The 14,799-nt window shown below is 35.7% G+C and overlaps 1 protein-coding gene across 1 annotated transcript; it reads left to right on the forward strand.

The window, feature by feature from the left end:
• Positions 1-180: 180 nt before the first annotated feature.
• Positions 181-9,514, forward strand: LOC125663127 (ficolin-1-like). Its single transcript, XM_048895439.2, has 4 exons — positions 181-299; positions 2,749-2,845; positions 3,872-4,036; positions 9,282-9,514. Exons 1-4 carry the CDS (start codon positions 258-260, stop codon positions 9,512-9,514), a joined length of 537 nt encoding a protein of 178 aa, XP_048751396.1. The 5' UTR covers positions 181-257.
• Positions 9,515-14,799: the final 5,285 nt, after the last annotated feature.

Here is a 14,799-nt window from a genome sequence, read left to right on the forward strand (position 1 = left end):
CGTTAAACAATATACAATCAATAGGTCTTAAAAGTATAATACTAAAGGTAAAACACAAACAATGGAATAATAGAAGCATATGTCACTGAAGACAGAGAACCCTGCCAAGAGATATAATGAAACTAATATGTTTAGAGAATATAAGTAATGGCTATGTTTATCTTCCAGTAAAACGTTGCATAGATATATTACAAAGTGACGCAAACACGAAAGGAAAAGATGGGGTATATCCGATATACATAGATGGTGAAGAAAAGATGGTGTACTGCGACATGACAACGGAAGGAGGAGGATGGACGGTGAGTTTATATAACGTTCTCGGTTTTAAGGAATTATCGTTTATTAATGAGACAGTAGATATGAAATTATCACCCAAAACGAGACGTAACCTATTTTAAATCAGTAAAAGCTTAAATTCATAATGCGACACTTTCCAGGGAAATCATTGATGTACAGTCCCGAAAAATTGCGTTTTAAAGGAGTTTTATGAAATGCAGAAAAGAAAACTTCTTTGTAAACAAACGTAGCGACGCATATGGTTTCCAAACAGATAACTCCTAAGGCTTCTTTGCATTTAAACTGTGGCATTTTATGAATAGCAATAATGAACTCGCTAACAGTCAATAGAGTTTAAGAAAGTATTTAAGTGAAACGACGTTAAAAATGAGTTTAGATAATATATAAATGTATGAAATTGCTTATTCCTCCTGGGCACCTAATTCCACCCCGGTATATCCAGGGGTCCGTGTTTGCCCAACGCTCTATTTTGTATTGCTTATATGTGTTATGACATTGATTCATGTTCGTGATTCTTACCATTCATACATTGTATATTTTAGTATACATGTATATCCTGGTTATATTTCAAAATGCGAATTGAAAAGAATATAATATAAAAGTGAAGATAATGAGCAACAAGAGGTACTGTGAGCAATGCTCACTAAGAATACCCCCCGCTTACCCCAATCTCCCAAAGGGTGTTGGTAATAGGTAAAACTTCAGTATTATGATCCAAAAGGTATCTAGGAACACAGCATCTCCATGCGATGAAAAAAGCCATTAAAGAATTTAAATGGAAACCATATTGCTACTTTGATGTCCAGTGCGCATGACCTTTGACCTTTTGATCCCAAAATTGATAGGGAACATCTTCATCCCACGGGTAGTCCATATGTATGATATGGTGACTGTAGGTGGAAAGGATAACGCTTTAGAGCCCGGAAACCATATTGCTACTTCAATGTCCAGTGCGTTTGACCTTTGGACCCCAAAATCGATAGGGAACATCTTCATCCCATGGGTAGTCCATATGTATGATATGGTGACTGTAGGTGGAAAGGATCTTTAGAGCCTGGAAACCATATTGCTACTTCGATGTCCAGTGCGATTGACCTTTGACCCCAAAATCGATAGGGAACATCTTCATCCCATGGATAGTCCATATGTATGATATGGTGACTGTAGGTGGAAAGGATATCGCTTTAGAGCCCGGAAACCATATTACTACTTCGATGTCCAGTGCGCTTGACCTTTGACCCCAAAATCGATAGGGAACATCTTCATCCCATGGGTAGTCCATATATATGATATGGTGACGGTAGGTGGAAAGGATAATGCTTTAGAGTCCGGAAACCATTGCGTCTACAGAAGGACGGACGGACAACCCGATTCCAGTATACCCCCCACAACTTGTTGCGGGGGGTATAATAATGAACTATCTCAAATCCCATACTGAATACAAAATGAAGAGCATGACAAATACTGACCTCTGGATACATCAGAGGAACCAGTATCTGCCTAAGACAAATAAGCATCTCCTGTTGACCGGTCACACCTGCGAAGAGCCCTATACCTCCATCAATTAAAGCGTAATCCGTAGTCAAACTAAGTATAGAAGTAACGAGCTACGTATCGGTATGAAACGCATGAGATAATATTCGGTCCTGTGATAAGTTTCATTTGCAAATTATATCATTATTACAACATAGATTGCAAAATACTGACTTTAAACGAGACTGTTGAAATCTTAGTAACATCAACATACTTGTCAGTAGGTTGCCTCGATTAAAAATTAATCATACGCAAAACATGATCTCGTGTGTCGAATCATTTGAGACACAAAACACCGTTCTCAAGTAATGGAATATTTCTCCATAAATATGGGACGAAATGAAGTTCTCCCGTTTGTCATAAAGGTTAGTTGATAGTACTCTTTTAGCATGAAAGGCGAAGATAACGAAAAGTGATAAATCTCTTAACTCCTATAAGCAATACAGAATAGAAAGTTGGGCGAACACGGACCCCCTGCTTAGTTGATAGTTCCCTTTTAACGTCTATTTCCAATATTTTATTTCAAGTTCACTAGGATTTATAGAAGCGACACTTGAATGAAAATGATTAATATTATTCAATAAATCGTCGTTGATATATCTCATTGTTGAATATAAGGGCAGAAGAGTTTGCTTTCTTCTCATATAGAAGCATTTGAATAAATTCTACCTTCATAAGAAAAAAGCAAACAAACCCGTAAATAACGGAGCACAATTCGTGACTATAGAAAGACCCGATTACTAAACTCTATGTAGTAATTATTTGGATGACTGAGCACAAAATTTGATTGTTTCAGTCGTCTATCTTATTGAAGAAGCAGCTGTCTATGGTGTCAAAAGTTTTTACTTCATTCGTTAATCACAAACATCCTGTTATGTATTTGAAGTTGCTTGAATTAATTTTTTTATTTTTATGCAGATAATCCAAAAAAGAGTGGATGGTTCTACAGGATTTGATAAACCCTGGCACAATTACAAAACTGGATTTGGAGAACCATCCAAGAATTACTGGATTGGTAGGTATACCACTGATATTGAGATCAAAGGTGTGACATGTCGACAGGGGATGTTTAATCCTCCTAGGCACCTGATCCCACCCCTGGTATATCCAAGGATCCGTGTTTACTCAACTCTCTATCTTGTATTATAGGAGTTATCACATTGATCACTGTTCATTATCTTCACCTTTCATTTAGATACCCATGCCTCATTAAAATAAAATATTCAACTTTTGTAATCTATATAAAAAGGAGTTGCCGATGTATATCTATAGTTTTTTGTTATTATTCTCTGTTGATATTGGCCACATTGTATAATTTTTTTTCGTTTGTCTTGAAAAAGGGACGGGTCGTCCCGAAAATTTGACAATCTGGTTGTTCGTGTCGTTGGTCATTTCAGTGCTTGATATATATACTTTGACACTTGTGCTAGAGGCAACTACAACGTATTTCCATTTTATAAACTTAAAACAGAATCAACGTCCATGAGAAAAATATTTTGAAATGTAACGCCTGAGGATTATAAAATGAAAGCGCTTGCGTTAAATTTTTAACTTTGTGTACTGTTTATTCTATTTCTTTTAATATATATATATATATATATATATATATATATATATATATATATATGACCTTGACCTTATTTATATATATAAGGTCAAGGTCATTATGTCAAAAGTCTCACAAAAATCGAAAAATCGAAATGAAAGGTTTGATCATGAACATCTATAAATGAATATCGAATCCATATCTCCTTCATTGAAAAGATGGAGATAAGGTTCAAATTTTCCCTTCGATTGTGAAGTCGACACTGAGATCGTGGTAAGAGATTTTCGACCATTCGTACCGGCGAGTTTAAAATTCATTTTGACAAGTTTGAAAGAATATGTGGGAAAACGTCTTCTGATATTCACAGAAAAAACAAATATGTCCTAAAAGGCAGATAAATTTATTGTTTGTCTATTATGTTACATTTATTGTTGGTGAACCCTCCTAATTCATCACTATGCGTCAATACTATTTTATCATTTTATATTTGAACAGGAAATGATGCAATCCACAATTTGACTAAGGCGAATAATCAGGAGCTTCGGGTAGATATCACGATGAATTCTGGTGAGAAAGTGTATGCCAAGTACTCCATATTCCGCGTCGGAGATGAGACCAGTAAATACAGAATCTTCGTCAACGGATTTTCCGGAACGGCGGGTATGTGTGTCTACATATCCTGATTCATCATAAGATATTATACATATATATTGCCCACAAAATATTATACAGACCCTGGGGCGTACTACTATACCAATGGAACCGTGAACTAACGCTAAACGTTTTGTGAATGAACGGTCTTGATTGTGCAAAGAACGCTGATCCGTTTGAGTACAATTATTTTTTTTTGCAAGAACAAAACAATCATTATCGAGAACAGAACGCTTGAAAATGCAGACGGAACGGTTTGTGTCGGTAACGGAACGCTTCTGGTCAAAATGAGAATGAACGGTTTGTGTCGGTAACGGAACGCTTCGGGTGAAAATGAGAATGAACGGCTTGGCCTCCTTTCTAATCCCCTTTCCGAACAATTCGGTATAAAAAAATCCCCTTCTATAGAAGTTTCTTCATCTTTTAATGAACAAATTCATTCTGCTTCTCACCGAGTGCAGCATTGACCTACAATGACTTCGTAATGTCTTCGTCAGTTCTGATGACCTAGCGGGAACGGTTTGTAGGTAAGAACACTTTATTGAAAGCGGTTTTCGATGAGAATGGAAAAGTTTGATCTGAAACGTTCCGTTCCGCTATCGTCTGAAATCGGAACACTTACGCTTTGAAGGGAATTGTTTGGTGTGGAAACAGACCGATTCTAGACAATAACAGAACGGATCATTTGGTGCAGTACGACACATCGCAATGTCAGTAAAAAAGTCAGTGCGAGCATTAAATTGGCATTGTCGACAGCAAATAATTTACAAGGCGATATTTATGCCCTAATTCCTTCGTTCTATTGACTGCGATAGTAAATGAGTTTAAAACTGACGCGTGAGTTTGAAATATTTCGTCTTATGAAAAGGAACGTGTATAAGCTGGATTACCAATAAGATGTATGTAATAACAGCCAGATTTGTTTAACGTAGGTCGCGGGTTAGTAGACTTGTTTCAATAGACAACCCCACCTGAAAATTTGACAGATGAATCTTGATAATGTAAATACTACTCTGTGAAAATTGTTTTTCACTGAACAGCAAGTTTTTTTTTAAGGAATAACGTCATTACCATACAACTGTTTCAAATACAGCGGGTTTGTTTTCCGTTTAATTATATAGAACATAATAATGATTGACTTCATTCATTGCATAATTCAACTTAAAATAGATAGACTTTAGTATCGAAGAAATTGATAATATTGACATAAAAACGAAACAAAAACACCCTATAAAATATTTATGAAGAGAAATTATGGAGTAAGCGAACTCGTTTTTGTTTTTAAAGAAACAGATATTAAAATTTGATATATATAAAAACACATCAAAGCAGCAGTTTATAACGAATAACGTTACAAATATTCCCCACGTTATTCATGCACTTTTCATACACTACTTCAAAAGGAGCTCAGAACAGCGTTATTGACCCCTGGTATTGAAGGGGAAATGGAATATATATACACAAAATAATCAATTATTTGCAAGATATCAAAATTCGTTCGCTGAAACTCGGCAAGATGTTTAACTCGAATAACATTTCACTGTTAGCGCTGTCGGCTTTAATGCCTCTTCAAACAGTTATAACTGTTAACTTTAAAACTGTCTGGAGATGTATTAAAGACGAAAGCGCCAACAATGAAATGATATTCTAGTTTTGTGTTTCTTTGTTTATCCGAAAGTCTGTATTGTTAACTCGTACATATAATTCCAGTGTTTAATTGTTGTAATGACGCGATATTTTAAGCAATGGTTCATCAATTTGTAGTTATAAATCGACAAATTCTGCCACTAAGCTCTGAAACGCTTACTCCAGAGTTACTGCTTGCTCCTTTGATATTGTTTCATATGTGAGGTGAAGTCGTAAGCTTTAATAGAATCTTACTTGATTAGTAAATATCGTAAAATTAATTAAATACCTACTTTCATTTTCGATAAATTATCCTCAGAGTACACTTAAAGGCCAAATGGCGGATCTAAGCGAATTTTCTTTTTCGTTTTAATGAGAACTTAAGACCATACGATATGAAATAAATCCGTTGTTTATCGATGCTTGATTTTGATTTCACAGAAGATATAAGTTTCAATACTTGTTGAATAAATAAAAAAACGCCTGTTCGTCTCTTCAATCCGTGATTTTAAGTTTTGAATCAGTCTTCTAGAAATTTCCAGAACGATGCGCCCAGAACGAGACAACATTATAAACGTTTAGGTCTACAACCAATCGCAAATTCTCGGGCCTCTCCGTTGCGATTGGTTTACAACATGACCAGCATAAAATTGTCATTTTATGAAGATGTTATTATTCATATACATCTCAAATCAACGAAGGACAGCCCCCTCCCTCCCGAGACCAATGATCTTGACACATCGTTTTATTCTTAAATACGATATCCATCTCATATTTTCGATGTTCTTATTTCCCCCCATGATTATAGAAGTCACTGTTATGATTTCTTGTAATAATTCATTTAACAGTTACTGATATGTACAATCATCAATGGGCCACATCGCTAACCCGAGTCACCTTGGCCCATATTTAAAGATTTTTCAAAGATTTCCCTACATATTTGCATGTAAAACTCTGATACTTATTGTGGCCCCAACCTATCCCCGGAGGTCATAACCTATCCCCGGAGGTCATAAATTTTCACGAACTTGAAATTGCACTATGTCAGTAAGATTTCATGTAAATGTAAACTTTTCTGGCCCAATGGTTCTTGAGAACAAAAATTTCCATTATATTTGTATTTAAAACTTTGATCCCCTATTGTGGCCCCATCCTACCCCCCGGAGGCTGCGATGTTAACATATTTGAATCTGCACTGTTAGAAAGCTTTTATGTAAATGTAAACTTCTCTGACTCGATGGTTCTTGAGTAGATTTTTTTAAAATTCCCCCTATACATTTCCTATTTAAAACTTCGATCCCGTATCATGGCCTCATCCTACCCCCGGGGCCATTGTCTGAACAACCTGATTCTACTTTATACCGGGACGTTTTCAGGTAAATATCCACTTTTATGGCCTAATGGTTCTTGAGAAGAAATACTTTCCCTGTATATTCGCATGTAAAACTTTGATCTCATATTGTGGTCACACCCTACCCCCGGGGGTCATGAGTTTGATAAACTTGAATCTTACTATGTCAAGAAACTTTCATGTAAGTTTCACCTTTTCTGGTTCAGTAGTTCTTCTTAAGATGTTTAAATGACCCCACCCTTTGTATTTTTGTGATTACCTCTCCTTTCAAGGGGTATGGTCCTTTATTTGATGAAACTTGAATACCCTAGAATGATTTGTACTAAGTTTGGTTGAAAATGGCCCTGTGCCTCTGGAAAAGAAGTGAAAAAAAGTATGAAAATTTAACAGACAGACGGCGGTCAAGGGTGCACTTGAGGTTTCAGCTCATGTGAGCTAAAACGTGTTTATATTGGTTGAAAACACATACCTTCAAAGTAGGTAATAAGTAGAACACTACCCAATATGTCACATATTCAATGGTCTGGGAAATGCAAGCCTTATAACTTTAAACTTAAAACATTTTACTGAAATTATGTACAGTACCTAACAATATCCAAGATATCAGACAACTGTTTACAATATAACAGTTTTTCTGTTTGTGATTCTTAAAGTGCATTATGTTATCGATTATTGCGTTTGACGAGAAGAACGACGTGTATTCATAATGGTGCCCTTAAATTGTCGCATTGGACAAAAACTTCCATAATGTAAACACATTCGAAATACGGAGTATCAAATTTTGAAATTGCATTCGTAGAATTATAATCTAATTTTCAATACGGAGAAAGACCAAGGAACATTTAATTTGGAGCTGCAAGTGAATTCCTAATATTGAAGTTTTATTTTCTGTAAATGTTATCAATAAATATAATCAACGCACGGGAGATAATTTCATGACGATCATATTTACGTACTTCACAATTTTACAGAATGTTCAATCTTTAAAAAGAGAGAGAAAAACGAAGAGAAAATGATGAAAAATTGCAATATAATGAAACTGTGATTTTAATCCTAATCATAACAACTATCAAAACGTTTCTATAATTCAGCAAATAACAAAAATGGTCTTTTGCTGCACGCAAATCTTAACATTCTTCTTGATAGAATTTGGACAATTCTCACATATTTAGTCGTTTGTGTTTCTTGATTTGTGAAAAACTACACACGCTGAACACCTGTTTTTCATTGATTTCTTGAGGTTGAGAAGAAACAATGCTTTTTAGTTTTAGTATAAATATCATGTCTACTTCAAGGTCATACTAGAAAAATTATTGTACAGTAATTTCTAGTAGTTGTTTTTTAAAACTTGATTTTATGTAGGATTTACCATTTTAGAAAGATTTTATTATGTGGTCATTTAATAAAAACATAGATACTTAAAGCATATCATACATTTAAATCAGTGTACTGTATAAGGTTGTTCCTAAAGACGGTAATTGATTATGTGGTCATTTAATGAAAGTATAAATACTTACATCATGTACTGATACCCCCTGTTCAAAGTCAACTCCATTGTAAATGCACACTTTATTAATTCTAGCAACCATGATCCAAACATACAACATTCATGTGTACGCATACATGTGTATGTGTGCGTGTGGTGGTGGTGTGATTTACTGCAAATATACAAAAACAAAAATAAGTAAAGTATTTCATAGCAAAGACAAATCACCTAACATTTGATAAACGTTATCCTAGTAAACAAATACTCTATCAACGTCAGTAAGTAACATTATTTTCAGTAAATACTATACAATTGTGATCTAGAAAACCAGTACATAATGTACACCCCCCCCCCCCCCCAATTTATCGGATAAAACAGTGAAAAATTTATGTTCCTAGAAACTACAAAATATTACACATAAATAGCTAGAGGAAAACATCCCTATCAATACATGAAAATTGCAGAGTGCACAAAAAATTCACACCAAAAGTTTCACAGCATAATTATATGTCCTTCAATACTATGAAAGTTAATATGAACTATATTATCATATACTTTGAAAACGGTACGATAAAGCTATGAATTTTCATAACAAACAAGCACTCTAAACATGTTACAAAAAATGCATTTTCGCAAGTAAACACGCTGTAAACATTCAGTTAACAACAATATGTACATAAATTATCTTGTGGAATAATTTGCATTTAAAATGTCAGGTTTAACTTACCATCTAGAAGTTTCTCTCATAGAAAAATGTAGGGCTTTCAGCATATATATAAACTGTATTGTAGGAAACGGTTTCATAGACCTCGATGGAAGGAAGTTCACTACATACGACAATGATAATGACAGTAGCGGTAACAGGAATTGCGCGTCACTATATTGGAGTGCGTGGTGGTACGCCGACTGTGGTAACTCCGATCTGAACGGGTTGTACTGGAAATCTAAATACAGCCATTCCATGTATTGGAGTTCTAGGCGCCAAATAAAAGAGACTATCATGATGGTTAGAACAAAGAAATAAAATATCACATTTTACTTACAAGTCTTCCTTTTAATGACATATTCATGCAAGGTGAAGATAACGAACAGTGATCAATCTCATAACACCTACAAGCAATACAAAATAGATAGTTGGGCAAACACGGACTCCTGGACACACCAGAGGTGGGATCAGGTGCCTAGGAGGAGTAAGCATCCCCTGTTGACCGGTCACACCCGCCGTGAGCCCTATATCCTGATCACGTAAACGGAGTTATCCGCTGTCAAAATCAGTGTGCCAAGAACGGCTTCACATCTCGCTTCTCACTGTTCTATTTTTATGTTCTTATGAGGCAGAATTTAGTGAAAAGTTTCTATATGAGAAGAAAAATCTAGGACTGTGTCCATCAATTCGATATTTAGATGTACTGACGAATTTTTCTCTATTAACAATAATCATTTTCAGTCATATGTCGATTCGATATATTCCAGTAATACACAACCGTCTACCACATCTTCTTCGTACTTCGATATTTAATTGAACATAAGTGGACGTGAGACAGCGTTTGGCCCAATGATAGGTTGTATTGGCAAACCAAATGTTGACTTGAAACGAAAGTGTTGAAACCCCTGTAACAGTATCTTGTTTGACAGTAAGCTGCCTCGATTTAACATGAGGTCCCTAGGCCTTATAGGTCACGGGACTCATCTGAGTACTAGTTAAAAGTATCACTACTCGAAAGGGCTATGGAATTTAGAAAAAAAAAATCTGTTCTGAATATTCGCGTGGGGATACGGGTTAGAATAGGTTCTCAGTACCCCATTGCTTGTCGTAAGAGGCGACTAAATGTGGCAGTCCTTCGGATGAGACCGCTAAAACCAAGGTCCCGTGTCATAGAAGGTGTGGCACGATAAAGATCCCTCCCTGCTCAATGGCCATTAGCGCCGAGCATAGGCCTAAATTTTGCAGCCCTTCACCAGCAGTGGTGACATATCCATATGAGTGAAATATTCTCGAGAGGGACGTTACACAATATTCAATCAATCAATCAATCTGTTCTTAATATCTAAGCTGAATTCAAATTCTAATATTCAGCAACAGTATGAAAACAAGATGTGTTCTTAAAACCTCAATTCCCCCCAAAATGCATACACTGATGAAAGACTACTTAGTATAATATATGTATTAACATTAAACGATATAACTAATTAAAACCCACCCTGGAGTTAAAACCCTGGGGTTGCAAAATGTACCATTTATTGTACATTCTTTTTTGCAATTCCTAATTGGGAATTTAGATTTGATACGGTATTAGGAAATTTAAATAGGTCTTTCAAATAATTATAAAATTTTGACACGACCCCAAAACCAAACCCTTACCATCTAGGATGATGAAATTTACAATTTTGGTAAAGGACAATCTACTCCTATACATCCATTTAGTTTCAATTTAGTGTTAATAGCATTAAAGGAGGTATCATTTATATGTTTTGCACATATACTGTATACATACCAAATTAGACCCACCCTGGAGTCAGATCCCTATCCCGGGGATCCAGAAAGGTATCATTTTGGTAGAGACCTTCCTATTCTATATTATTATGCATTTAGGTTTTCTTAAAGACATGCAGCTGTAGAGAAGATTTTAAATATTGGTTAATTTTTGGCAGCTTTTGCGCCACCCCTAAGTCTCCAGGGGTGCAGGAGTCCTGAAATATACAATTTATGTTCTCCGTCTCTCAGAGATACTTCAATCGTTAAAAAACTTGGATTTTGACTTTTTCAATTGAAATGAGATCAACAAATGAAATGTTTTATACCGATTGTTAAAGTCAGCATCAAGTCAAAAGATGTCATTACAGTTTCGTGGGGATCCAGGTTTGAATAGTTCCTCAGTAACCCTTGTTTTTCGTAAGAGGTCACTAAATGCGGCGGTCCGTCGGATGACACCGGAAAAATCGAGGACCCGTGTCTCAGCAGAACAAGGGACGTTATTGGCCGCGCTTCAAAAACCGATCATATTTTGCAGGTACAAAGGTGATAATTTTCTCGTTTCATTCATATACAACATTTACTTGTTGCTGATATTGAGAAAATACGTTACAATATTGCATTGTTAACTCTGACGCTATCTTCCGACGGTCGCTTTTTCGGAACGACGTCATCGACCTTATAAGTATTAGTCCCCTGATTCTTCTAGAATATATTTCTAAAAGTTACAATTTTAACTTTTTATATAAAGTACTCATTGAGATTAAAGGCAATTGAAAACTGGCATGCTATGGAAAATACATTATTCATTTACTAACTTTATCATTGTCATAGACACTTTGCGGAAGAATCTTGTGTTAATTAGAATGACGAAAATAATGCGTGTAATTGTCAAAAAGTGTTGAGTAGAACGCAATCACATTTTCGAAGGTGCTGTTCGATGTCCTCCTATTCAAATGAAATATGAAAAATAAAATGGCTCTTGGAATTTTTTTTTTTTGGTCATAAATATAAACATTTCGATTAAAAACGTCGATTGAGTCGGATAAAATTACTTGTTATGTCATGTACACCAAGGACTATATAACAGGTCTGCTTACATGTGTATGCAATATACATGTTACAGTACATACGAATGAAATATGTCTGCCTGCTGTGGGTATTTACAAAATATATCGAACAAGAGGCCCAAGGGCCTAGAATCGCTCTTCAGATAAATTGTACAACCCCACCATTTCTATTCTTAGCCTCTTAGTATTCTAAATCTTTAGTTATATCCTAAGAATTCAAAAAAAGTAGGTCAATGTGACCTACTTTTTGGTTTACACATTTTGAGAACCCAAGAAATATCAACTGACAAAGTTTGATGATTTTAAGCCAATTAGTATCTGAATATTGAAGTATAGCTGTCAAATTCCAATCGTAGGTCATGGTGACCTACTTTTTGGTCAACGAACTCCGAACATGCTGGACCCATCAACTGACAAAGTTTGATGACTGTAGGTCAAATAGTATCTGAAATATATAAATATAGCCGTCCAATTCCAAAAGAAGTTCAAGTTTACCTACTTTTTGGTCGAAACCCTTCGAACATGCAAGACCCAACAACTGACAAAGTTTGATGACTGTAGGTCAAATAGTATCTAAAATATATAAATATAGCCGTCCAATTCCAAAAGTAGGTCAAGTTGACCTACTTTTTGGTCGAAACCCTTCGAACATGAAAGACCCATCAACTGACAAAGTTTGATGACTGTATGTCAAATAGTATCTGAAATATATAAATATAGCCGTCAAATTCCAAAAGTAGGTCAAGGTGACCTACTTTTGGGTCGACACACTCCGTAGACTCAAGATGCATCAACTGTCAAAGTTTGATGATTGTAGGTCAATTAGTGACTGAAATATATAAATATAACTGTCAAATGCCAAAAGTAGGTCACAGTGACCTACTTTTGGGTCGATACACTCCGAAGACTCAAGATGCATCAACTGACAAAGTTTGATGATTGTAGGTCAAATAGTGTCTGAAATATAGTAATTTAGCTGTCAAATACCAAAAGTAGGTCACGGTGACCTACTTTTTGGTCGACACAAACCGAAGACCGAAGACGCATCAACTGACAAAGTTTGATGATCCTAGGTTTTACAGTGCCCAAAATATCAATCTAATTGAAATTAGATGTTGGATCCGCTTGCATACTCGCTACACAAACATCTAAAAACATCCCATAGAGGGTCACGTCAGAGGTCAAATTCGGTATCACTCTAGACTTATCGGCTTCAACAAACATTCAATGATTTTGCCAGCGGTGATTTCATTGGTCAATCGAATTTGACCTCTGACGTGACCCTCTACGGGATGTTGTTAGATGTTTGTGTTGCGAGTATGCGAGCGGATCCAACATCTAATTTTAATTAGATTGCCCAAAATATGCATCTAAAATTGAAAATGTGAAATTTTAATATCTGCAAAATTCAAAAAGTAGGTCACTGTGACCTACTTTTTTTTATAAATATGTTTCAAGGCCTCAAGATGCATCAACTTACAGGATTTGATGATTCTAAACCTCTCGGTATTTGAAATAACAACTTAAAATATATCTATAAATGATAAGCCATAAATTCAGAAAGTAGGTCACGGTGACCTATTTTTCAGTTGACGCATTTCAAGGTCCCATGATCCACCAACTGACAAGTTTTGATGATCATAGGCTTCAAAGTGTCCAAGATATGCATCAAAATTAATTTTAAAATAAATACCTGCAAAATTCAAAAAGTAGGTCACCGTGACCTACTTTTGAGACAACTTGACACAAGGTCCTAAGATGCATCAACTGTCAAAATTTGATGATCTTAGTCCTTATAATGACTAAAATATCAAAGATTTAAGGAAATATAAATTTAGGTCAACTTTGAAGTGACCTTGAGACCACGCCCTTTGCCCCAGGGTAATGCCTTGAACAATTTGAATCTACAACATATCCTCATCCTTATGTGTAAGTTTGGTGATAATCTGCCCAGTGGTTCTTGAGAAGAAGATTTTTTAGTAACCACTACTTTTGTTTGTATTTTCCTGATTATCTCCCCTTGTTAAAGGGTCGCATCCCTCTATTTAGTATGTATGATAGCCCTTGGGCCAATGATACCCTGTAACAAATTTGAAAAAAATTGGCCAAGGGGTTCTTGAGTTATAGCCCTTTTTCTAAAAAGTTTACGCACACCGCACAAATGGCCATAGCATTAGCTCTTTGAGCCTTCGGCTCAGAAGAGCTAATAAATGGAATATCATATTGATGAGATTTTTTTTTACGATTTCCTATGAATGCTGATGATCCTGAAACAATGTTTGACCTGCAAAAATGTAATACAAGGTCAAACGATCCTAAATATGAGCAATTTTTGGAAGCCTTCGAAAAACTACTTCAAAAGAAATCTGCTGGTTATTAGCGTAGACAAATTGATTTGCAGTATCCCCCTTTTGATACCTCGGTTGACGATTACAGACAAGAAGTAATTGAGAAACTTCTTCCAGGTACACCTGCACCTTCAGTTTCATGGATACGCCTTAATTTTCAGCCTAAAATCCATGTAAGAAAAGTGCTGCATAGTATGTATACTGGAAAAATCAACAATCTTAAATAAAGCAAAGACCACTGCGGTTTCAACATATGAATTCAGAAGTCTGCAGACAACAGATATCACTACTGGAATCCTTTGCAGTGAAATGGAAAGACTTCAGTATCTTTCAAAGTTTGGATAAGAAGGCTATTGTGCCAGTAGGGAATCCGGTGTCTACAGGTGTTCGATCACATCAAGGAGTAATCGTGACAAAT

Source organism: Ostrea edulis, chromosome 8, assembly GCF_947568905.1.
Source record: "Ostrea edulis chromosome 8, xbOstEdul1.1, whole genome shotgun sequence".
NCBI classification, from domain to species: domain Eukaryota; kingdom Metazoa; phylum Mollusca; class Bivalvia; order Ostreida; family Ostreidae; genus Ostrea; species Ostrea edulis.